The sequence below is a fragment of the Rattus rattus genome, chromosome 7 (genome assembly GCF_011064425.1).
Source record: "Rattus rattus isolate New Zealand chromosome 7, Rrattus_CSIRO_v1, whole genome shotgun sequence".
In the NCBI taxonomy this organism is placed as follows: domain Eukaryota; kingdom Metazoa; phylum Chordata; class Mammalia; order Rodentia; family Muridae; genus Rattus; species Rattus rattus.
The window spans coordinates 23112521-23137104 of NC_046160.1; the positions used below are offsets into that span (position 1 = coordinate 23112521).

At 51.0% G+C, this 24584-nt stretch overlaps 3 protein-coding genes across 3 annotated transcripts; 2 read left to right on the forward strand and 1 right to left on the reverse strand.

The window, feature by feature from the left end:
- Positions 1–9980: 9980 nt before the first annotated feature.
- Prr30 (proline rich 30) lies at positions 9981–11773 on the forward strand. Its single transcript, XM_032908583.1, has one exon. The coding sequence runs from the start codon at positions 10328–10330 to the stop codon at positions 11531–11533; it is 1206 nt and encodes a 401-aa protein (XP_032764474.1). The 5' UTR covers positions 9981–10327; the 3' UTR covers positions 11534–11773.
- Positions 11774–12835: 1062 nt separating this feature from the next.
- Preb (prolactin regulatory element binding) lies at positions 12836–16608 on the forward strand. The gene is made up of 9 exons (XM_032909019.1): positions 12836–13171; positions 13714–13903; positions 14154–14374; positions 14547–14627; positions 14734–14858; positions 15028–15201; positions 15346–15418; positions 15579–15738; positions 15963–16608. The coding sequence occupies exons 1-9, from the start codon at positions 13037–13039 to the stop codon at positions 16055–16057; spliced, it is 1254 nt and encodes a 417-aa protein (XP_032764910.1). The 5' UTR covers positions 12836–13036; the 3' UTR covers positions 16058–16608.
- Abhd1 (abhydrolase domain containing 1) lies at positions 16542–21551 on the reverse strand. Its single transcript, XM_032909020.1, has 9 exons — positions 21354–21551; positions 18622–18782; positions 18145–18327; positions 17957–18002; positions 17668–17780; positions 17376–17549; positions 17188–17236; positions 16942–17107; positions 16542–16834 (listed from the first exon to the last, which is right to left on the reverse strand). The coding sequence occupies exons 1-9, from the start codon at positions 21489–21491 to the stop codon at positions 16626–16628; spliced, it is 1239 nt and encodes a 412-aa protein (XP_032764911.1). The 5' UTR covers positions 21492–21551; the 3' UTR covers positions 16542–16625.
- Between the last annotated feature and the right edge of the window lie 3033 nt (positions 21552–24584).

Below are 24584 nucleotides of genomic sequence, written 5' to 3' on the forward strand. Positions count from 1 at the left end.
GCCGCTATCCTGAGGTATGGAGCCGTAGGCCCTAGAGCAGGGACACAGTACCCAAGGGAGCCTTGGGCTCAAGCTCGCCCTGACAGGGTGGCCATCCAGCCAGCAATGTCTGTATCTGAAGGAGCTGGCGCCAACTCAGTCCTACTTCACTCCTTGCTCTGGGAAAACTGCCCACCCAGCACAGCCCCCGCAAAAAGCCTCCGCCTGCCTCCCGTCCCGGCTGAGGGGTGGGGGCACTGCATGCTGGGAGCAGCCAAGCCCTAGGTCAAGGCCCATGCTTAGAAGGCAGGAAGATGGGTTAGGAAGAGAGTGCCCTTCCACGCCATGACCGACCCTGACAGAGTAATCCTCTGACGGACCAACGCTTCAAGTTTGGGGCTCAAGTCCACAGTTTGGGGCTCTGGATCTCCAGCCCTTCCAGAGACTGTCGATATGCATCCCACTACAGCCTTTCTTCCTTCCACCAAAACACGTGCAAGGGGTGCACTCCCAACTCCTCAAACATGCTTCCCAATTTCAATTTCTGCCTTTCCATGCCCTCGGGCCTTCCTCTCACACTTCCAAGAGAAAGATGCTATCTTTAGGACTCTGAGTTTCACTTACAGGACTTTAACCCCGCCCACCACCAGAAACTTGCTGGCCTTGAACACACGGAAGTCCTTTAGCCTCAGTTCCCCAAGTGTTGAGTTTACAGTACAATGTCAAATCCAGTAAATAGGCTAAGATGCCCGTGGAATGAGGGACAAGTTCTCTTAGCTCTCAGCATGATGTGCTCGGTCTCAGAGAGGCCTTCTTCCAGAAGCATCCGTTCAGAGCCCTTTAGAAGTTGAATCTGGCCAGTGCAGAGGCTAGATTTACATTACAAGGATGACACAAAAGATCCGAGCCCACAGGAACTTGTCCTTTCTCTGCAGGAACTCACCCATCAGGAAAGGAGAAAGTTGTGGTGGGATCCGCTGACTTGAAGGACACAGTTTAGGGAAAAAGAAGATCTTAAAGCCACACTGTGGCTGCATGGAAAGAGATTCTGTGCCTAAGTATGTTCTCAGAGTCAGGTGGCTTGAACGACTCCAAAAGGCTCCTCTACTGTGAGTGCCCAGGCCTCGGGAGGGCTGCAGACTCATGGTCATGTGAAGCTGCAACCTCTCAGACTTCTACTTCAGAGACACGTCCTCAGTGGAGCTGCTACCCAGTGAAAAGCAGTGTCACAGGCTGAGGAGATGGCGCAATGTGACAGTGTTTGCTTGGAGTGCGTGAGGCCCTGAGTGTGAGTGTGATACCCAGTACATGGACACACAGACACACAGGCACAGCACACACATGGGATTGAATGAGGGGGGAAAGAGAGAGGGGAGGCAGACAGAGAGACAGAGAGACAGAGAAAAAGAGACATGGGAGGCTAAGACGACAGGATCACCTCAAGTTTGGGGTTAGCCTGGGCTACAGAGTAAGGCTTTGCTTAAAAACGTGATGGGAGAAAGGCAGGCAGGCAGGCAAGCAGGAAGGAAGGAAGGAAGGAAGGGAGGAAGGAAGGAAGGAAGGAAGGAAGGAAGGAAGGAAGAAAGAAAAAAGAGCAAGCAGAACTTCACTTCAATTTTGGGGCCAGCCTGGGCTACAGAGTTTCAGAACCACCTAGGAGTCTCTTTCCCACAGAAGAAGGAAGAAGAGGAGAGGGAGAGGGAAGGGGAGGGAGGGGAGGGAAGGGGGGGGAGGAGGAGGAGGAGGAGGAGGAGAAGAAGAAGAAGAGGAAGAGGAAGAGGAAGAGGAAGAGGAAGAAGAAGAAGAAGAAGAAGAAGAAGAAGAAGAAGAAGAAGAAGAAGAAGAAGAAGAAGAAGAAGAAGAAACAGAGAGAAAGGAAGGAAAGGGACACACAAAAATACATCTACAAAGGCCCAGTAAATAAGAAAAGGGTGAGACCGGGGTTGGGGATTTAGCTCAGTGGTAGAGCGCTTGCCTAGGAAGCGCAAGGCCCTGGGTTCGGTCCCCAGCTCCGAAAAAAAAAAGAACCGGGAAAAAAAAAAAAAAAAAAAAGAAAAGGGTGAGACCAATGAATGGAGTTGTGGTTCCCATGCCAGTGGGTGCAGGGCCCCTTCCTAGCATCCCAATATCTTGTACAAATATTCCTGCAGGCAGCAGAGCAGACACCAGGGCTCTTGGATGGCTGGTCCTGAAGGGCTTTTGCATGATAAACATCCTCTGACAGTGTAGCTCAGGCCATGATGGGCTTGGTTCTCACTGCTGACCTGCACCAACTGGATGCAGGAGTAGCCACAGCCCTGTGACATGCTTTTGGAGAATGATCTCTGTGAGAACTTTGTCTCAGCCCCGTGCTTCAGTCCATTCTCCAGGCGATGGACACAGTAGGGCAGATTCTGCATACTGCTCCCAGTAGGCTTCCTAAAGGATGCAGGCAGCAGACAAGCAAGAACATGCAATGTGCTTCTCCCCTTCCTAATTCCAGCTGGCACTGGTCCAGCTCATGAAAGTTAGGCTTCGTGGCTTCTGCTATGGCCTTTAGTGAGTGGTGCAGGTTTACTTCTAGGTTCTGCTTCAGCCCTGATCTATCAGCCCCCATGATGGTAAATTAAATAGTAAGAGAGTGGGCTGGAGAGATGGCTCAGCAGCTAAGAGCACTGACTGTTCTTCCAGAGGTCCCGAGTTCAATTCCCAGCAACCACATGGTGGCTCACAGCCACCTGTAATGGGATCTGATGCCCTCTTCTGGTGTGTCTGAAGACAGCTACAGTGTACTCATATAAAATAAATAAATACTTCTTTAAAAAATAGTAAGAGGGTGTCACACTGTCCTATCTGCATGGGACAGGCTCTCTGTGAAGAACATAAAGACGAGATAATGCCAGACATATTGCCCTTTGTGTCTGGTACAACAAACCCTTTGACATTGCAGTGGTGGGTTAGTTGGGGTGGCCAAGCGCACATTTCTTTTTTTTTTTTTTTAAGATTTATTTATTTTATGTATGTGAGTACACTGTTGCTGTCTTCCGACACACGAGAAGAGGGCATCGGATCCCATTACAGATGGTTGTGAGCCATCATGTGGTTGCTGGGATTTGAACTCAGGACCTCTGGAAGAGCAGTCAGTGCTCTTAACTGCTGAGCCATCTCTCCAGCCCCCAAGTGCGCATTTCTAATCCTGAGATGTGAAAGGTCAGATGCCATCACTCCTATGAGTTGAATTCATCCTCCAAAGTTGAAGAACCTTAACCCCCCAGTACAACTGTTACTGCATAGTAGGGCTGGTGATTGTGATTAGTGGGGAGGGTTCTGCCCTTCCTCAAGTGCGGATGAAAGTCTGGGCTGGGGACATAGCCCATTTGTAAGGATGCTTGCCCAAAACACACTGAGCGCTGGGATTGATCTCCAGCACCTCATAAATGAGGAGCTGTGGTGTCTTCCTGGAGCTCCTGCAGCCAGGCTGTGGAGCTGGAAGATCTAAAGTTCAAAGCCATCTTCAGCTACCTAAAAAGTTCAAAGGCAGCTTCATCAGCATGAGACCTGCTACTGTCTCCTGAGAGTCTCTTTCTCTTAGCCTTCTCAGACACACCAGAAGAGGGCATCAGATCCCATTACAGATGGTTGTGAGCCACCATGTGGTTGCTGGGAATTGAACTCAGGTGGAGCAGTCAGTGCTCTTAACCTCTGAGCCATCTCTTCAGCCCTTAACGTTCATTCTTAAGGCCTAGGTCAAATGACTTCTAAAAAACTACATCTCTTTCCTAAAAATAAAAAAGTAAACAAGTAAGTAAACAGATCAATGCCATTACCACTGGAGTATTTTTGTCTATGAAGGTTCATTATGTTTAATTATGTGTCTATCTGTGGATATGTACTGTAAGTGCAGGTACTGTAGGGCAAAGGTCCTCTGCTCACTGTGGATGCTAAGGACTAAACTCAGGCCCTCTCTGCAGGAGCAGCGTGCGGCCAACTTTAAGTCAGTTTGACACAAGTCATAGCCACCTGAGAGGAGGGATCTTCGGTTGAGAAAATGTCACCATAAGATCCACTGTAGACAAGTCTCTACAGCATTTTCATTAGTGATGAATGGGGAGGGCTCAGCACACTGCGGGTGGGAATATTCCTGGTCTGGTGACCCTGGGTTCTATGAGAAAACAGCCTGGACAAATCATGAGGAGCACATCAGTAATCCAGACTACTCGATGGCCTCTGTATCAGCTCCTGCCTTCAGATTCCTACCCTGATTTCTTTCAATGATGAGCGATTATACGGAAGTGTAAACTAATCAGACCCTCCCTCTCCAAGTTGCTTCTGGTCATGGTGTTTCACCACAGCAATAGGAACGCTAACTAAGACAGGCAGCAAATTCTCTTAGTCACTGAGCTGTCTCTCCATAGCCCATTAAAAGCCCTGTCTTGTGGGGTGGGTAAGAGCACTGGCTGCTCTTTCAAGGTCTTGAGCTCAATTCCAGCAACAACATGGTGGCTCACAACCATCTGTAACGGGATCTGAAGCCCTCTTCTGGGATGCAGGTGTACATGCAGGTAAGAGCATACATACACATAAAATAAATAAAACAAACAACAAACAAATAAATCTTTTAAAACCCTATCTTTTATGCACTCACGTGCTCTCTCCCCAGTTTCCCACATGTCCCCTGTTTCCTCCCACTCCAGCCCAGGCCAAGGGCGGTGGTAGCGTGGTGTGTGGTACCAAGTTTGGCCTCTCAACCAAGGGTGTTGGGACATCGCCAGTGTTCACAGTATGCTGGCCTGGAGAAGGCTGGGGGCAAAGTCTGGACCAGGAGTCTACACCCAGTGTTTCTCTTTGGGGGTCGGAACGCTGTCACTGCCAACTCCACCACTCTCCAGACCCAAAGGGGAAAGTGGGGTCTGGGATGAGTGCTGTGGTTCCTGGCCTCCTCTCTGGGTACCTGGGTGTTGCAGGTGTACTACCTAGAGAGGAAGTCAGGAACAAGAGTCCCATGTCCCCCTCGGGTGTGTCTGCATACCAGGCAGGAAGGGGAAAGGCATCAGGGATGAGCAAGGCCTTCCCCATAGCGATCCTTAATGAAGCAACTCTGTGAGGCAACTCTTGCTTGTTCGTATTGCTTTATTGGGAGTGGATGTAGACGCATACACTTTATTGGAGTGAACCAGGGATCCTATACTTTTGGGGGGAATGGCATGAGAATATCCAACAAGGTCATTGGTTGAAGGCTAAGGCTATCTAGATACCCCATTAGCATGGAGAAGAACTCCACATGCTATGATACATGACTGAATGCCCAAGTTCCTCTCAGTGGGTGGCCATGGTTACGTGTTCCAGAGCAGGCATGAGAGACTAGGGAGCAGCTCTGCTCCTACCATCTCAGATCTCTGAGGTTTCTGGGGTTTGAGCATGCCACACCTCACCGGTTCGTATGCCCGTCTGGTTACACAACCTACATGCGCGACTCACTCATGCCTTTAATCCCAGCACGTGGGAGGCAGAGGCAGGTGGATCTGTGAATTAATGCCAGCCTGGCCTACAGAGAGAGGTCCAGGACAGCAAGGGATAGACAGAGAAACTCTACCTCAAATAACCAAAACCAAACTAGCAAGAAACCAAAACCCTGGCCAGGCACAGTGGCCTATGCCTTTATGTAAGAGTTCGAGGCCATCCTAGCCTACAAAATGGGTTCCAGGCCAGCCAAGGATACATAGTGAGACCCTGACTCAAACAACTTTAGAAGGAGTAGAAGGAGGATAGAGGGAGGCCAGCCAGCCAACTTCCATAATATAGACCCTTGACCTTAGATCTCCCAGAACTGTTAAAAAAAAATCTCTTGTTCTTCATTAAATTGTCTAGTCTCAGGTATTCCTTTTTTTTTTTTTTTTAAGATTTATTTATTTACTATATATGAGTACACCACCCTCAGGTATTCTTTTATAGCAACACAAAGCACACACTGACATCTGCTTTCCCTGCTGAGACAGCAGATAAGCCAGTGGGAAGTAGAACTCACACATTGCTTTCTTGAATCCACTCTGGCATTTCAGAGGGGCTGGAGAGATGGCTCAGCGGTTAAGAGCACCGACTGCTCTTCCAAAGGTCCTGAGTTCAAATCCCAGCAACCACAGGGTGGCTCCCAACCATCTGTAGTGGGATCTAATGTCCTCTTCTGGTGTGTCTAAGACAGCAACAGCATGCTCATATATATAAAATAAGAATAGAAAAAATTCAGGCTAGAGGCATTTCTTTCATACCGTTGACTAGTATAATTGAAAATGTTGTTGACCAGCAGCCAAGAAATTTACTAGTTGGAAATTCTGGAAATTATGTTTTCTCTCTTTGAATACTTCTATCTCTGGTTGCTTGGCACCTTTTTCATAGTCATAATTTTTCCTAGGATACTCAGGGTAGTTCCTCAAGCAGCATTTTCACACACACACACACACACACACACACACACACACACACACACACGCACGCACGCACACACACGTACACACATACACACCGCCCCATACATAATACTCCACAAGAGGAGAGAGGCACAAGAGAGAAGGATCTGCAGGTAAAGGTTCTTACCCTGACATCCTGACATCCTGAGTTGGATCTATGGGTGGTTTTTTTTTTTTTTAAGATTTATTTATTTATTATGTGTAAGTACACTGTGTACACTGTAGCTGTCTTCAAACACACCAGAAGAGGGCATCAGATCTCATTACAGATGGTTGTGAGCCACCATGTGGTTGCTGGGATTTGAACTCAGGACCTCTGGTGCTCTTAACCACTGAGCCATCTCTCCAGCCAGGATCCATGTTTTTTGCTTTTTTGTTTTTGTTTAAGCTGGGTGTGGTAGCAGGCATCCAAAGTCCCACATTCCTATGGTGAGGTGGGAGGCTAAGACATGAGAAGCTCAAGGACCATCTAGACTAGAACACACAGCATGGTGCAGAAATAAAAAAGAGAGACTCTGCCTCAAAAACAACATAGGCTTCTGGGGGTTGGTACACACCTTTAATCTCAGTGCTCGGGAGGCAGAGGCAGATGGCTCTCTATGAGTTCAAGGCCAGCCTGGTCTACAGAGTGAGTTCCAGTATAGCCAGGGCTACACAGAGAAATTCTGTCTCAAAAAAACAAATAAAAAGAAAAGCAAAAAAATAAGCTATTCTTCCCTCTGCCCGTGTGGGCTGTCCACTTGACCTCTGCCCTTTTGACCTCTGCCTGCCTTTGTGGGCTGACCACTTGACTTAGTCTCTCAAATTGTCTTCTCAAAACAGTTTCAGAATCAATAAACAAAAGGAAAAGGCAACTGTTGGCCAAAGGGTTCTGATGAAAACTAACAAAGTCAGGCATCTCTCTCTACAAGAGGTGACCCCCTGCGGACAGCCAGGCTGTGTCTGTAAGGACGCACACATCATGGTTCACAGCTTGTATTCAATCCCAGGCAAGGAGCAGTCCTACCAGGTAGAGCTGGAAGTTTTCACCGCTAGAGATCTGGGCACGTTTATTTATGAGCCCAAGTGGGTTTTTATCAGCTCTATAAGAGTACGTTGCTTGGCTCAATGATAATATGTAGAAACTTCAGTGAGGGGAAGCAGTGGGAAGCGGTCACCACCCCTGACAGATGACCTCAGAGCGCACATGCACCACAGAGCATGAGCTCCCTCTCTCTCCCTCTCAGACAAAAACAAGAGGGAAGGAAAGGCATCAGGATCAAACTCTCTTAACCAACTCCAGTTAGCATGTTTAATCCATCCCCCCTCAACAACCGTTTGCCGTAGAATGTTCAAAAGAAATAGCACATGATGTTCTTGCCTAGAGTTGGAGGAATTTGGGTGGGAAGAGTATGCAGTAGATAGTATCTACAACAGGAAATGACCATCGGACCGAAACTACTGCCTTACAGCCTGGCTGCCAAGGGCTTAGAGACCTTCTTTCCACTTGTTCCACAGTGTTTTATGAACAGGAACTGACAAAAAATAAGAGAAGCGGCCAGTGTGAACTGGGGTTTGCCGAATCGTCTTTCATTCACAAGGCGAGACGTTCTGCTTCTTCTGACATCTCTGAAACCAAATGTGGGGTGTTTTCAGACACATTCCAATTCTCGGACACCAAGTGTCCAACAATTCAATGAAATTTCTAACACCACGCACCCACAGGTGTTCGCAGTGGGTCCCATAAATCAAAGGGACCAGTGCTAAAGGATCGTCTCCAGGGTCAGATCTTAGTTTTGAGTGCTGGACCGTCTGTACTTCTAAATATCCACTGTCAGTCGGAAGTCCCTGTGACTTCCTCTGTTGGTCTAGTAAGTTGTCAGAACAGTGCACAGAATTCAGTTCTATCTTCCTTGGGCTTTCCCTTTTTGCCATGAAGGATAGAACCCAGGTATAGCCAAAGGGAAGAGATGTGTAGGGCCAGGTACGTGGAGGATGGTGACGAATGCAACGCTTCCTTGCCCTCTCTGTGCACACCATCCACCCAGCAACTATGTGAGACGCCAACCCAGGAGTTCATTGAACCCTATCATTTAGGGTTTTCTTTTTTTAAAATGAGTATTTCATCATATGGGCACACATTGGCCATTGGTGACTGAATTCAGTGTCAAGTTCTTCGCTCCTCCCTGAAGGCTAGTAGATGGGCCCGAACTGGGCCTCTTTCTGATCACCTGGTTTGATCAGCTGACTACGGGCCCAATGGACATCGTGGTAGTATAAATTCATATACAGTTGACTGGGGCTCGTTGTAAATAGCAAAAAAAAAAAAAAAAAAAAAAACCATCAAACACTGTAATGTAAACGATCGTCAGATCATGGTCCTTGCATCCCTAGGATGTGAACACTTTCCACGGCTACACTTCCTTTAGACAGTGAGCCAATGAGGACATCGGAAGGCCCAGCCCCGCCTCCCTCACACAGAGTGGTGAGAGCTGTAAATTTTAAGAGCACACAGGGAAGAGTTAGGTTTGTGGGTGTGCACCAAACAATTCCACTTGACAATTTTACCAAAGCAGCCTCCGCTTTGTCTCTGAGAAAGACCCAGAGCATTGACAGGGAGGAGAAGGCAGAATCTATGATGTCATCATCTGACCTCTGTGACATAGGCTTTTGATGCCAGAGAGAGAGAGCTGCTTTCAGGGAATGAGACCCTCAGCTCCCACTGGGGGCGGCAACGCCGCCCCTTAGGCAAAGCCTCGGTCTCTTGGAGCCTTTTACCAGCTGGCCCTACTGTTGCTGCCACTGACTCTCATAATCCTTCTCGGCCAAGGCCAGGCTAAGGGAGAAGGACTAAGAGTCCAGGGGAACCAGCATGCCAGGAAACCAGGATGCTTACAAAATCTGTGTGTCAGGATTAGGACAGAACCCTGTACCACAGAAGAGCTCTGTATACCAGAGAAAGGACTGAGGGCACTGCTCAGACTGGAATGCTGGGTGAGAGTCAGTTTAGGGGGTCAGAGACTGGAGGCGGGGAGGAGGGTAGACAGACTGTTTCGTGACTCTGCTTTCTCTTCCAGGTCCCCTATTTGGTGAAGTGTCTTTCGAAACGGCGGAAGGAAAGCACACTGGTAAAGCACTGTCCATTACCCTCCATTCCTTTCCCATCTTGGCCCTCCCTGCTGCCCATTTCCCCTCAATCTTCCTTCCTTCCAGCCATAATCTCCATTTTCCTAACCTCCGCTAGAGCACCTTCCCAGATTGACTGACTTCAAAGGTGACAGACTGCTAGTGTCTTTGTTGTTTTGAGACAGACTCATGGAGCCCAGGCGAGCCTCGAGCTCCTTATATTCCCACTGGGATTACAGGCTTGTGCCAGCATGTCCCACTGACATGGTGTTGGGGATCATACCAAGGACTTCGCGCATGCTAGGCAAACAATCTACCTGCTGTGCTACACCCAAAGTCCTCACACCGAGGGTCTCGAGTTCGACACCGGAAATGAGCACCAGAAGCAGAATCCGGAAGTGGACCAATCACCCCCCGACATTTTGACCCCTGTCTTTTTCTCCACAGGTCCTACAGACTGTGTCTTCTTCCTCCTGATTCTCCCCAAATAGTTACAGTTGTCCCTCAGCTCCCCAAGGACAGCTCACATTCTCCATACTTCCCCGGCGAATGGCTAAGGGAAAGTGACGAGCCAAGCTTAGATGCGGGCTCTGGACTGAGCACACCTGGGTAGAGAGGCTGCGTGTCCCCTTGGTCTGCTGCTGATGCCTGCAGGAGAACGAGGCTGCTGTGGCCACACTGTGCACAGAAGGCAGCCTTGACCACCAGCCACAGCTGGCGTCAGAGATCCTCACGCTGACTCTTAGATCTCTACTCACTGGTCTTGTTGCCCCAACCACTTCTCTCCTGGATTCAAGGCAATGTTGCCTCAAAACAAGGACCAGGTGCTGCTACAGAACGCAGTACCCCCAGGGTGTCCCCCTCAGGTCCTCTCGCAGTTTGTCGGCTCCCCTCCACCCAACCTAGCATCTCTTGCTTCCCATCAGCCCATCCCTTCTCCCCACCTTCCTTTGCCCACCACCACACAGACTTATTTATTCTCTTCTCTGACACAGACCCGCTCTCCTGGGCCTCACTTATACTCTTCTGACTCAAATTCTGACTTTGTTCCTCTTCCCTACTCTTCCTCTCTCCCAAGATCCTCTTCTTGCTTTCGCACAAACTATACCGTCTTTGGTGAAAAACACCCCTCCCCACACTCTACCTCTCCCTCGAACTATCAGCTCTGTCTCTCTCCGCCTCTCACCAGCTCCTCCTCTCTTTCCCAGCTACAAAATTCCTCTCCTCACCCCTGCCAGACCCCTTCCCACCTCCAGGACTTTCAAAGCTCCACAATCACTTCCCCTAGCCCCGGTGCACCTTCTCGAGGGATCCAGAGTCACAAGCAAGCATGGCAGTGGCCTCAATCCAAAAACATCAGGTCCTCTGGGGTGGCAAGGGGATGTGTGCCAAGCAAGGTGGACCCTGCAGAATTCAAGGACCCAGGGGCCCTCGCCCAAGCCCTGGTGGTCCATGTGGGGCACCGCAGAATTGCACGAGACCTGCAGCTACAGTTTCTGCAGCGCCTGTGGCTAGGCACAACCGGCCCAGCTCCAGTCGTGGAGTACCCCATATGTCTAGTGTGCCTCCAGCCCCGCACCCCATCTTGCCCCACCCCCAAGTACAAGACTGTACCCCGGCTGCTTGCCTTCCCTCAACTACTGCCCTGTGCCCAGGGCCAGGAACCTGGACCTCTCCGAATAGGCATTGGCTTCGGCCTCCGCCTGCCCCGGGGCCAGGCCAAGGCATTGCATCTACTGCCAAAGAAAAATCCAGAGGGAGCAGGGGCTCAGGAAGAGGTCCTCCAGAGTCAAGAGCCTGCAACCCAGGCATCAGTTCAAATCACCGGCACATTCTTCCAGGCCGGGAGTCTCCGGTCTGTAAACCCTCAATCACCAAAACCCAGCCAGTGTTCCAGGTCTCTACCTCAGGCACCAAGACAGGCCAGCGCGTCCCCAAAGCCCAGGCCTTCTGTCTCAAAGAGGTCTGTGCCCCTAGGGTCTACTCTTCGAAAGCCGCCATCTTAATTCCAGAGCAGCGGAGACCCTCTGGAACACCCCTTCCAAATCCTACCCTCCCTACCAGGACTTCTCAGACCTTGGGAAGCCACAGAGACACCTTGAAGGGCTGGCTGGCCGGAAGCCAGGTGTGTTCTCCTGCCCTGAACCCTGGGAACCCCTTGTGGAGTCTGCTTTCCCCTAGTTGAAGAGACCAGAGGCCCAAGGCCTCATTCAGCCTTCAGTGTATCCAATAAAGCCTAACCCTGAGAATCTTGTGCTGTGTCTACTATGCCCACAGGATGGAATTGATGGCTATGGGATAAAGCCAGTCTCACAAAAGGCTTGGGGGACTGAGGGATTAAGGATTAAGGTCACCAAGTGCTACGTACTTGAGTACACACTAGTACCTGAGACTCTTAGAGACCTCTACAAGGTTCTTCTCGAGTTTAATTCAAGTCTATGGACAGATAATTGGAATCAAAGATTAGGCTAATGGGTCTATTTCTCCAGGGAGAAGCCTGGGTTGACAAGGATTTAGCAAATCATTTTCCTCACAGGAAAGGACATTGCTAGCAACGTATTCGTGCACAAGTATCCCATGCACAGACCAGAAACTAGAAGGCTCCTTCAGAAGAGCTAGAGATGCTGTCTTAGTGTCACAATTGTAACTCCAGTTCCAGGGGATACAACGCCCTCTTCTGTCTTCAGTGGACACACACACACACACACACACACACACACACACACACACACACACACACACACACACGGGCGGGGGAGGATAGGAGGAAAAAGGAAAAAGGGGAGGAGAGGGGAGAGGAGAGGCCAGGCACAGCACATAGAAGACACCTGTCGGGGAGCAACCGCCACCCGTAACTTCTGTGTTCCAGAAGTGGACGTCACGTCAAGTCTAAGAAAGGGTCCAATCAGCCGCGGAGGACAGTGTCAAAATGGGTACTGAATTCTTCATATTAGGATATTAGGAAGCAGTGAATCTATCTGTTTTGGGGAGTCTGCCCTCGCCGTGAGCCGGGAGAAATCACTTCCTTCCAGGAGTAACACATAAAGGCCCCGCTTGTACGAGTCTGTGTATCTCTCCTGAAGTGGGGGCTGTCCCAGTCCGAGAACTTTTTAACTCAAGATTTACTGATCTTCAGTAGTCTCTTCCAGTCCCACCTCCCATGCCCCACACAAAGATGGCAGCTACGCCGTCATTCGGGGCTAGGAACCGGATCCGATGCCAGGGTTCCGTGACAGCGCGTCCCGCTAGTGCTGACGCAGATTGGCGTACTGCGCTTGCGCAGAGAGAGCCCCAGGAGCGCGGCGCGTGCGCACTGAACGCCTGCGAGACCCAGTCGGTCGCGCGAGCGCAGATCGGCTACCTGCGGTGATTAGAGTGGTGGCAAATCCACAGTGCTGAGAGGGGTCGCCAGTCTTCCGGGAAACTGTAGCACCAAGTTCCGCAGCTTTCGGAGGCGGGGCGCGGCATGTCTTGGGTTCCTCCGGGCTGGCAGTGAACGTGCGGGCAGGATGGGCCGGCGCCGGGGTGTGGAGCTGTACCGGGCCCCGTTCCCGTTGTACGCGCTTCGGATAGACCCCAAGACTGGACTGCTCATCGCTGCGGGCGGAGGAGGAGCTGCCAAGACCGGCATAAAGAATGGCGTGGTGAGAACGCAGGGCCACTGGGAACAGGTTATACCGTGGCCGAGGGCGATTCCAGGGTGGCCGGGGGATGCAGAGGTGAACCGTACCCCTGCTTTAGACCCTGCCCATTTCTAGTGGGAACACCCCGCATTGCCGCTCGGGTGCTGGTTCCACCTGAGCAGAGCGGTTGAGACAACCAAAATTAGACTGAAAGCTGTGCAGGTCTGCGAAGCCTGGACTGTCCATCCACGCCGGATTACGGGAGCTGGTCCAGGGCTCTTACTCTGGCCTTTTCCAGGAAGGCACATTGTCTGTCCTCAAGCAGCTGGAGACTGGATTCTTTTCTTTCTGTAAACTGGACCTAGTAATCTAAGCCCTGCTTTGCTGTGCGAATCGGGAAGCTCCAATAAGAGAATAAAGCTCTAAGCAACAACAACCAAAAAACCAAAACAAACAAAAAAACATGAGCTGGAGGTGCGGGAAGCAAAGGCTTCAACTGAGACTAGGACGCAATGTGACTTCCGGAGCTGGCCTGAACTTTGCCCACTTTGGTTCCCTCACAGCATTTTCTGCAGCTAGAGCAGATCAACGGGTGCCTGAGCGCCTCCTTGCTGCACTCTCATGACACGGAGACAAGGGCCACTATGAATTTGGCGCTGGCTGGTGACATCCTTGCTGCTGGACAGGATGCCCAGTGTCAGCTTCTTCGTTTCCAGATCCATCAACAGAAGGGCAGTAAAGCAGAGAAGTCAGGTGAGGAGCTTTGGGAAAAGTCGTTCTAAATCTTGGTCTCTAAAACTGAGAGGTTAGATGTGGGGTGATGGTAACATCAAAGCCTGTCCTCGGGTCAGTAGGGGATTGGCACTAGGATTGGTACATACCTGTAATCTCAGTGCTTAGGAGTACAGGCAAGAGGATATTTAAGGCTAGCCTGAGGTACCTAGCAAATCCCTGTCTTAAACAACAAAGAAGTCTGGATCCTGGGAAATTGTTTGTGTTGCAGGTTCCAAGGAGCAGGGGCCTCGGCAGAGGAAGGGGGCAGCTCCAGCAGAGAAGAAATCGGGAGCGGAAGTTCACCGGGAAGGGGTTGAGCTCAAAGTAAAGAATTTGGAGGCAGTACAGACAGACTTCAGCACTGAACCGCTGCAGAAAGTTGTGTGCTTCAACCATGATAACACCCTGCTTGCCACCGGAGGAACTGATGGTCATGTTCGTGTCTGGAAGGTGTGGTTTTAGGGGCTTGTGGGAGGGGTGAGGGTCAGTTGCAAGAGCACCAAAACTGTGAAAATCTGCATATGCATTCTGTGAAATTTATGAATGGCCACTGGGTTAAGAGGGATGGGGATCGCAGTGTTCTCGCTGTCTGGTCGGTAACTGTGTACTGTCTTGGCTGTAGGTACCTAGCCTAGAGAAAGTTCTGGAGTTCAAAGCCCACGAAGGGGAGATTGGAGATTTGGCTTTGGGTCCTGATGGCAAGGTGAAGAGGTGGGGGTGTGGGGCGCTGGTGCAGAAAGGGGGAGCCTATTGGGCGGCTTGCCCGGTGTGTGGATGTCCTAACTGTCCATCTTTGGGATCCTCCCCAGTTGGTTACTGTGGGCTGGGACTTTAAGGCCTCCGTGTGGCAGAAGGATCAACTGGTGACACAGCTACAATGGCAAGAGAATGGACCCACCTCTTCTAACACACCGTACCGCTACCAGGCCTGCAGGTGTGCAGGTCCCAGGGTGGCTGACAGGCACACCTCATTGGGGAGTGGGAAAGGACCGAAGAAGCTGGGGATGGCTGGAGTCTTATTGGAGGTTGTTCCAGGGGTGACCGGGGTGCAGGGCACAAACCTGAGGGCTGACAGGAACTGAAAGCCTTCGCCTGGCCTCTAGGTTTGGGCAGGTTCCAGATCAGCCTGGTGGGCTGCGACTCTTCACGGTGCAGATACCCCACAAGCGCCTACGACAGCCCCCACCCTGCTACCTCACAGCCTGGGACAGTTCCACCTTCTTGCCTCTTCGGACCAGGTCCTGTGGCCATGAAGTCATTTCCTGCCTCACTGTCAGGTGTGAAGTCCTACTGCTCGGTTGGATGGTGGGCGCCTGAGGGAGCCGGGGAATGAGTTCTGACTCAGCCTTTTGAGGACCACTACTGGGGGAGAGGAGGTTTCCGCACAAGCTCCCAGAACAATGAATCCTTTGTTGTTACAGTGAATCGGGTACCTTCCTAGGCCTAGGCACGGTCACTGGCTCTGTCGCCATCTACATAGCTTTCTCTCTCCAGGTAATGGTAGTGGTTGGCACAACCCTATGGGAGGGTTACAAGCTTACCCTGTCCTGATTAAACAGGAAGGAAATGGCCCAGGGGAAGCCTGTTAGGACTGTGGAGCATGCCTCCCAGAAGGGAGCCTCCACCTAGGCTTTCCTCACTACTTTCTCCCCAGCGCCTGTATTATGTGAAGGAGGCCCATGGCATTGTGGTGACAGATGTGACCTTTCTACCTGAGAAGGGTTGCGGTCCAAAGCTCCTTGGGCCCCATGAAACGGCCCTGTTCTCTGTGGCTGTGGATAGTCGTTGCCAGTTGCACCTGCTGCCCTCACGGCGTGAGTCATTGTTGTTTCGTGTGTGTGTCTGTGTGTCTGTCTGTGTCTCTGTGTGTGTGTCTGCGCGTGTGTGTTGGCGGGAAGGGTATCACCTGGGAAATGGACTGTTTTTATCCATCCGTCTGCCCCTCCTTGAATGAAAGAGGTTAAGGGTTCTGGTTTTCACGCTCCAACGTGAAAGTGAGTGGTTTGCCCACTCACTTCTTCCCCTGCCCCGCCCTCAGGGAGTGTTCCCGTATGGCTCCTGCTCCTGCTGTGTGTCGGCCTTATTATCGTGACCATCCTGCTGCTCCAGAGTGCCTTCCCGGGGTTCCTTTAACGTCCTGACCAATGGGAGTCATCCTTGGACAGTACTACCTTCTGGAGCAGAGTCACTGAGGCCCATGACTGAAGCTGCATCTGATGAGATGGATGGGTACTGCCGGTCCCTGCTAAAGCCTGCCGGCCGGTGGCCTCCCCATCACTCTGGGTCTTGGGAGCCCTGCTTTCACCTGTGGATCCATTTAGGACAGTGCGGTCTGAAGCTCAGGCCACACTGCCTGCCTCGTTCCCTCTGCCTCCCAGGGCTCCAGAAACATGTGAAGATGCCAAAGAGCCCGGAGGCATTGCCATCCTTCTCGCAGAGACTGTTTCTCCTCCTCCCCTTCCAGTCTGCACACAAGGTCCTCAGCTTTGTCGAGACAAAGTCTGTGGAAGAGGCAAAAGGAAGACCCAGGTAGCGGTGATCTGTAGGTAGCACCCAGCCAGTCAGGCCAGACGCACAGGGAGTTCCTGGGTGGCCTACTGCAGCCTGAGGAAAGGGAAAGTGAACCTCAGTTTATTAGGCAGGAAGAGTTGATATTTAATAAAGAGAGAAAGATTGAACCGAGACCCCAGCAGTCCTCTGGTCAGCTCTTTCCATCCTCAGGAGTGAGTGCTCCGAGGCCCGGCAGCCCCACCGACTGCTGGAAGACAGCTCGGGCATACTGATGTAGCACGCGGTTCATGTAACAGTGTTGCCAGGGCAGCAGCCCTTCCAGGAAGCCAATGTGGCCACCCCGAGCTGTGACGAGCAGGGCCACGTAGGGAGACTTCTGGGCAGCCTGCAGAGGGAGGGCTGGGAGGGAGTCAGAGAGGTCAAAACGCTGCCCTGGAATGCACCTCAGTACACCCCACATCTGGGGTTCAGTAGCCTTGGGTCAGGGCGTGGTTGCAGCCACTTACCCTGCATTGGGGAGAAGGGGTCGTCTGCTGCATTGAGGCAGAGGACAGGGGTGCGGATGGCATCCACCTTGGTTCTCGGGCTTGAGGCATGGTAATAAGCCGCACAGTCTTTATACCCAAAAGCCACAGATGTGTAGCGCTCATCCAGCTGGCGGATTGTGCGGGCCTGTATGGTGGAGGCAGGATAGGTTATAACATTAGAAAGTAGGAGACCGACACTGGGGTAAGGGGGTGATGGGAAGATACCTTTATCGCAAAGTCTACATCCAACACCTTTTCAATTGACTTTCTGTTCCTGGAAAAGAATACATCAGGGTTTGCCCAGACTCCTGCACCTAGCCCAGCGCTCACAGCTCCTGTCTTCTTACCTCCTCAAGAAAGCCCAGATTGGAACAGACCCAAGCGATGGCACAGTCTGCCGCCTGCTGTCCTACCTGGCCACAAGCCGGCAGAGTCCAGCAGTGAGGGGCTGGTTGAAGAGCAGTGAGTTGAGTGGGGTCTCCAAGGAGTCAACGGTCTCAAAGGAATCCCAACACGCAGACATGGTCAGTCCCGCTACCAAGCCTCCGGCCTTCCCGGTCCGTGCCAGGTAGTTAAGCACCAGTATCCTGTAAAATTGGATGCAGGGCCGTGGAAAGTGTTGGCATGAGAACACTGGGACAGAAGAGGAGGAAGAAAGACAAGATGAACAACCGGGTCTTTGGAATGAACCCAGGCGACTATTACCCTCCGAAAGAGATCCCCACAGCCAGCAGTGGAGCTCGGGAGTAGCGGTGCTTTATGTGCTTCACAACCGTTTCTAGGTCTTCAGTGTTGCTGGCACAGTAAGCCCTGTGCGTCTGAGGGCAAAGTGGGTCATTGGCTAGGGAGGGAGGCTCCAGCCAGAAGGCAGCCAAATGGTAGGGCTCAGGAAGTAGTGAGGAAGGGTAGGGGGTAGGTAAGTAGGTAGAGCCCTAGGGCCAGTGGTCTCTAAAGGGACAGGTACAGGGCCACCACAAAGGAGGAGGGTACTCACCAGCAGCTCTTCCCCTCGGCATCCGCGGTTATTAAATACAACAGCCCTGGGGCAACACAGGTGCATGAGCCAAACCCTCTCAAGAAGACCCTCCCCCTCGGTGGTCTTCAGAAAGGCCCCTGAGGAAGAGTACCGCGGCAGGGGTCAGATGTACTTCTTCCTTCCTGAGTCCTGTTCCCCATCCTTACCTATAGCCATCCTTCAGAGCCTGGTCAACTAGGTGTAAGATATACGGCTCCTGGCTGCTGCCGCTGATACCTGGAAGCAATAGTACTATGGGCTGGGTGGTCGGGTCCGGGCAGTGACCGCTGTAAGGCTGCTCAGCCCAGTCCAGAAGGAACTGGCCTCCATCCGGGGTCTGGAGGACTTCACTGGGGTTTAAGAGAGATTGGAACACAAAGATGCTATGAGGAGTTGCGCGTTGGAGCTCTATCCTCCGACTCACCCACAAGGCTCTGCCGCTTGTCATGGGCACGTGTCACATAAAACAGTAAGGCTGACCCGCTAGTGAAGACAGATGGATTGATCTTGCATGGGCACAAGCAGAGAGCCTTTCCACACACCCAGCCTCATGCTTTGGGGCAAAGATTACCTTGGTTTAAAGAGGTGCATCGGTTTCCCTTAGATACTTGGAGCTGTGTGTTCCTGGTTCTGACCCTTCTTACCTCCGGTAAGGGATCACAGGCTGAGACTGCAGGAGGACTCGAAAGATGGTTTGCAGCCGTCCCTCAAAGCACCATAGTGTGGGGTAGAAAGTCTCCACAGTGACTGGACAGTGTTGCTCCAGGAAGGCCAGAAACTGGGGCCCAGCCACCAGACGAGGCCTCTATAATCACACAACACAATTGGCCTCTTTTTTTTTTTCTTGTTCCAGACACTGGAGGGTAAGTGATCCCTTCCCCGGAATCCAGCCTTTAGGATACTGCTTTGCCACAATAAAGTATTCAGGACAGCTCAGACTAGAGCGGCAGAGTCGCCTTAAATAATACAGTCATATGGCGCCCCCCAGAAAGCCTCAGTCCTAAAGTGTCACCTCCAGCACTGACCCTGCACGCAGCCCGTCCCCCCCTCAACCCCATCTGTGCTAGAACAGATAGTATAAGCTGATCCCCTATCCTAAGGCCTGTGGTCCTCTGGCCGGTTAGTCGGAGTTCCTGTTTGATTTTTATCATGTGCCTCTCCTTGTGAGCGTGAGCACACAGGTCATATCTTGCCCGTGGGGTCCAGAAGTGTTGGATCCTATAGAGCTGGAGTGAGGTAGCTGAGGGCCACAGCGTGGATGCTGGAAAACAGACTGATCCTCAGGAACAGTAGTGAATGCTCTTCAGGGTTGAGACATCTGCCCAGGGTGGTTGGGGCCTTGAGCTCATCATAATCCTCCTGCCTGTGTGCTAGGCTTGTGCCACCATGGTGTCCTGGTTGGGATTCTTGACCAGGTGAAGAAACCTCTGCCATTCAATCTGTCCTTCTCATTGTAGCAGAATTGTCCAAATACGTCTCCCTGAAGCTTGCTCTGCTCACTCTGGCTTCTCCTGTACCCCACTGTTTTTAGCACCCCATATTTCTGCCATTCGTAATGTGTGTGCTCAGTGAGGAAGGGCATCTTTTGCAGGGTGCCTCACATTCTCTTGTGGAGCCCTGGTCCTTAAGCTGTGCTCTACAGGAGGAAGCATCCTAACGTGAACAACTGTTTCCTTGCCTCATGCCAACTAGAGAAAAGGGCACAGCGATGGGACAATAGGGACAAATGAGGTCAGTGGGCACCAAGCCCTGACTGCCAGCCTCTTTGCTTGGTTCTGCATAGCCATGAAGTAAATGAGCTGGCCCGGCCTCAGGGTAAGGACACTATGCTGAACAAAGTTGGAGGACGTCCGCCTAAGACAGGAATGGAAGGGCTGAGTTGGGATGCAGTAGCTCAGTGGTAAACCCCAGGACAGGCTCCAGTGTTGGAGAAGTAGTTCTTTTAAATCATAAACTGCACTTGTAAGAAACTTAGATCCTGATCTGTCTTACAGCCATGCTACTCAGAAGGAGAGAGGCAAATGACCACTACTAGCAAGGCCCAGTTTTTCCTGTGACTTGGACCCTGGTCCTTAAACCCTGAAATAACAGCAGTGAAATCACTGTGTTCTAATGCAGACAAATTACAACCTTCTTTGATAAGATAGAGTAAAGAAATTATGACTCTCACAGGTTAGCTAGTTTACCCAAAGACAGGAAACAAGGGCAAAGCAGAATTAACAATTATGGTAGCAACAATAATGACTTGTAAGTAAAATTTATTCAATGCTCATTGCATTCCAGGTATTATGTTAAGTAAGCATTCTGTGTACTTCTAAACATTTTACATTTTACTACTTATAGTTTAGATTTATTTTTATTTAATATGTGTGTTTGGCTGCATGTACATCTGTGCACCACCCATATGCCGGAAAGCCAGAGAGGATGTTACAGACAGTTGTGAACTGGAAGTGCTGTGTAGTTGCTGGGAACAGAGCCTGGGTGCCCGTAAACATTCAGCCACCTCTCTACTCCCGATTTACATTACCTTCATCTACAGGTGACCACAACTGTCCTCTGTCCTCCGAAACAGGCCCCATGACCCCACTCTGTGGGCACAGGGCCTTGATATGTTATCTGTAGGCCAGAATGGCTCAAAACCCTTGGGCTCAAGTAATCCTCCTGTCTCAGCCTTCCCAGTAGCTGGGAATAAGCATTCAACTCCTAACAAGTTGAATCAAGAGCTTTCCTGTTAGACTCAGTTGCCTAAATAGATTTTAATGAGATACACGCCTTAGCTTTCCTGGATGTAGATTGTGTATTTTATCTAAATTTCAGTTTGAGCAAATTGATCAAAAACAACCCATTAAGACTTCTCAGCGCTGTATACACAGAGCCTAGAACTTAGAACAGGACTGAGTGTGTAAAGAATCATCCATCTGTCCTAAGTTTGGCAAGAACTCAGGCAGTCCTCAAGAGAGAAGAGGCCCTGCTAAGCTGATGGACTAGTGCCAGTAGCACACAGGCATCCGGTTCACTATTCTGTGCAGCTAACGGACATAATCTACATATTTTAGTTAGACCACCTAAAGAGAAAGGCAAAGCAGAAAGCCCGCACCTCTGACACTTGAGGATCCCCTCCACCCCAGCTTTATCTAAAGGTCAGTCAACAATAGAGGGAGCACCCTTCCTGTGCTCAAAAAACCCAGCTAGCGGGGAAGATTCCAAGAATCGAAAAGAGGCAGAAACGGCTCTCGTAGGTCGTAATAGCAAAATCCACATGGCACCGCAGAACCAACTACCCAAGCTTTCAGAAAGGGTTCGAGCCCAGGCTGGATATTACCCCCATACACTCTAGAATCCCAAGCACGCCGGCCTGAGCTCGGCTCTCACCCACCTGGGGCACACATGCCCAGTAGTAGCCCAAGTAGAGAGCAACGCCAAGAGCTAAGAGCAGAGAGATGGTATCTGACCAGGTGCCATTTTGCGGGCTCAGAGAGGAACTCAGCATCTTGGTTATGTGGAGGTATTCCATTTCCCAGGCTCCCGGCTCCTCTAGCTCCTGAACTTTGACTCTTCCGCTTGCGGTTTGTCGTGCGCCCACCTCTTGCTAGCCATTGGCAGGCCTCTGCAGGTCCCGCCCGCCGTCGGCCCCGCCCACCGCCTGTCCTGAGGCGAGGGGCGGTGTCTGGCCGTCAGCCGAAGCTCACCAGCCCCAGCAGGGGTAGCCAAGTCACCCACGCCCCTCCACTCCTGCTTCTCCTTAGTGGTGAAAAGCTCTGCAGCCCTAGGTCAATCAGCGCCCCCGCAGCTGCCATCTTGGTGCGTGCCATCTCTGAATGGCGAAGGCTGAATCAGGCACCCTGGGAAGGTCCCGCAGCCATTCCTGTGGCTCAGTCACAGAGTACAGCCATTCGCCGTGACCCTCACACACTGGGCACAAGCACTGCTCAACAAATTGATCCATACTCAGGTTTCAGCCGCTCCGTGGTGACATTCTACTCCCTAGGTTAAATGTCTCTACGTGGTCTCTAACAATCCCCACCAACAGAAGGGGTGCAACAGATGATTTGCTCATCGGCTATGTAGCAGGCATTGGATATAAACGTCCCAGGGACCCTGTCCCTGTTTTAATTAGGGTACTTGAATAGTAACTGTGGTCGAACCTTGGTTTCCCACGGTATCTGTAGACTAGAATCATCTGGGGAATTGTACAGCCCCTAAGACTTAGTTATATCACATATGTAACGCAAAAACCTCTCTACGAGATCTGGATGTTCCCCAAGCCCGAACTCTTAGGACAGAAAAAGGGAGCACTCTCTGCTGCTATTCGGGAGCAGGCGAAAATGACGCCCACACTTCTAATGGTGAAAAATGAGTAGGAGTTCACCAGGCAAGTGGGAGGAAACGTGCTAGTTCCAGAATAAGTGAAAATGTGGAGTTAGGGGCTTTCTTACAGGAGCCAAAAAGAAATGTGCGACTGTGTGCGTGGGTGGTCAAGGAGCAGGTGTCAAACAGCTTCCTGAGGGCAGAGGAAACCCATCAAAGGGCTCTGGAAGAGAAGAAAGAGGGAAGAGGGAGGGAGCGAAGGAGGGAGGCAGGGAGAAGGGAAGGAGGGAGGGAGAGAGAGAGCGCACGAGCTCACTGGATTTCGTAAGAAACCCTCAGGCTACTTAGGGAGCGGGGAGGAGAAAGAAGTTAAGGGGCCAATCAGACACTGTTAGGAGCCCTGTTAGGGCACAGAAAACAGCAGGCTGTACTGGAGCACCGCCAGGGAGAGGAATGAAGATCTTCAAGATAGAAGGCTGACTTGACAGGACTCTTCAGTAGGGTGAAGCTGAGGTAGAGGAGGAACAGGGACGACCTCCAAGTTCCAAAGTGCACAAATGCAGGCGTATCTATCCCTGGGGTGGGAGACCACAGGAGGGACAGGCTAAAAGAGAAGATAATTCATTCAGTTTCAGACAAGTTGCACAAGAATGCTGGTACGTGGTCTGTTTTCTTAGACTCTGTACCTTTCTATCTTCGTCCATTAGTCAGGAGCCCAAGTTGGTGGCCCGGGTTCTTTACATCTCCCTGAAGCCCAAAGTCCACTCTCTCAAGCAACGAAGGACTGCTTCTATGCTCCAGAACCCTCTGGAATGATTGGATCTGGCTCATCCTAGCCCTGCTCCTGCCTTGTCTTTCTCTCAGAAAAAGACTGTGCCTGCCTTTTGCTCCTGTCTGGCATTGGTGCTTCCCCCTTGAAACTGTGCAAAGCTTTGCTTGACTTTTGTCTCCAAGGTAACTGGAGATCTTTACACTTTTTCCTTAAAAGTGTTGACCCCTTCAGTGCCAACACCCAGCAACAAAAGCCAGACCCGGGCACACATCAGTAGTATAATCAGTTCCTGAGGGCTGGGCCTTTTAGACTGGAGTTAGAAATCTTGGAGTCATTTCCATTCAGTTGGAGTGGTTCCATTTTGGTTGATTGGTTGGTTGGTTGGCTTTGGTTTTTTGAGACAGGGTTTCTCTGTGTAGTCGTGACTGTCCTGGATCTCACTCTTGTAGACCAGGCTGGCCTCAAACTCAACTCACAGAAATCTGCCTGCCTCTGCCTCCAAACTGCTTGAATTAAAGGTGAGCACCACCATCACCTGGCTTGTTTTGCTTCTGAGACACGGCTTCACTGTGCATCCCTGACTGGCCCAATAACTGCCTCTAGACCAGGCTGGCCTTGAACTTGAAGTCATTCTCCTGTCTCTGCCTAAGTGCTGGGGTTACAAGTGTAAACCATCATGTTTGGTATCATCGGGATTCAGATGGAAAATTCGTTTGTTGAGCTGGCTTTACAAAGCGTTCCACCTGGGCGTTCTGATGGAAGTCATTCCCACAGTCTGGACACAGGAATCCAGGGTCATCAGAGTTGTCTCCTTGAGGATCCAAGTGTGCATCTCCCTCCCACGGCTTCTGACGGTTTACTGGTGATCTTCAGCAGGGTTGGCGATCCATAGCAAGACACCACAGAATAAGCAATTTCTAAAGATTAATTTCTGTCGTGTCTTTGCGTGTGTTTGTATGTCCGTGTTTGTGTGTCGGGGTGCATGTGAGTACAGGTATCTGAGGACGTTGGAGGAGGACATTGGAAGCCAGAATTTTTTTTTAAAGATTTATTTATTATGTATAAGTACACTGTTGCTGTCTTCAGTCACACCAGAAGAGGGCATCTGATCTCATTACAGATGGTTGTGAGCCACCTTGTGGTTGCTGGGAATTGAACTCAGGACCTCTGAAAGAGCAGTCAGTGCTCTTAACCGGCCACCATGTGGTTGCTGGGATTTGAACTCAGGACCTCTGAAAGAGCAGTCAGTGAGTCATCTCTCCAGCCCAGAACCAGAATTCTTTTTTTTTTTTTTTTTCGGAGCTGGGGACCAAACCCAGGGCCTAGCAAGTGCTCTACCACTGAGCTAAATCCCCAACCCCCATCAGAGCCAGAATTCTTATAGGCAGTGTGAGGCAGCTGACATGGGTGCTGGGATCCAAACTTGGATTCTCTGTAAGAGCACACTATGCTCTCTCAACCACTAAGCCCATCTCTCTGGCCCTACATTGGACAACCTACAAGCAATAAGAATTTATTGCTCACAGA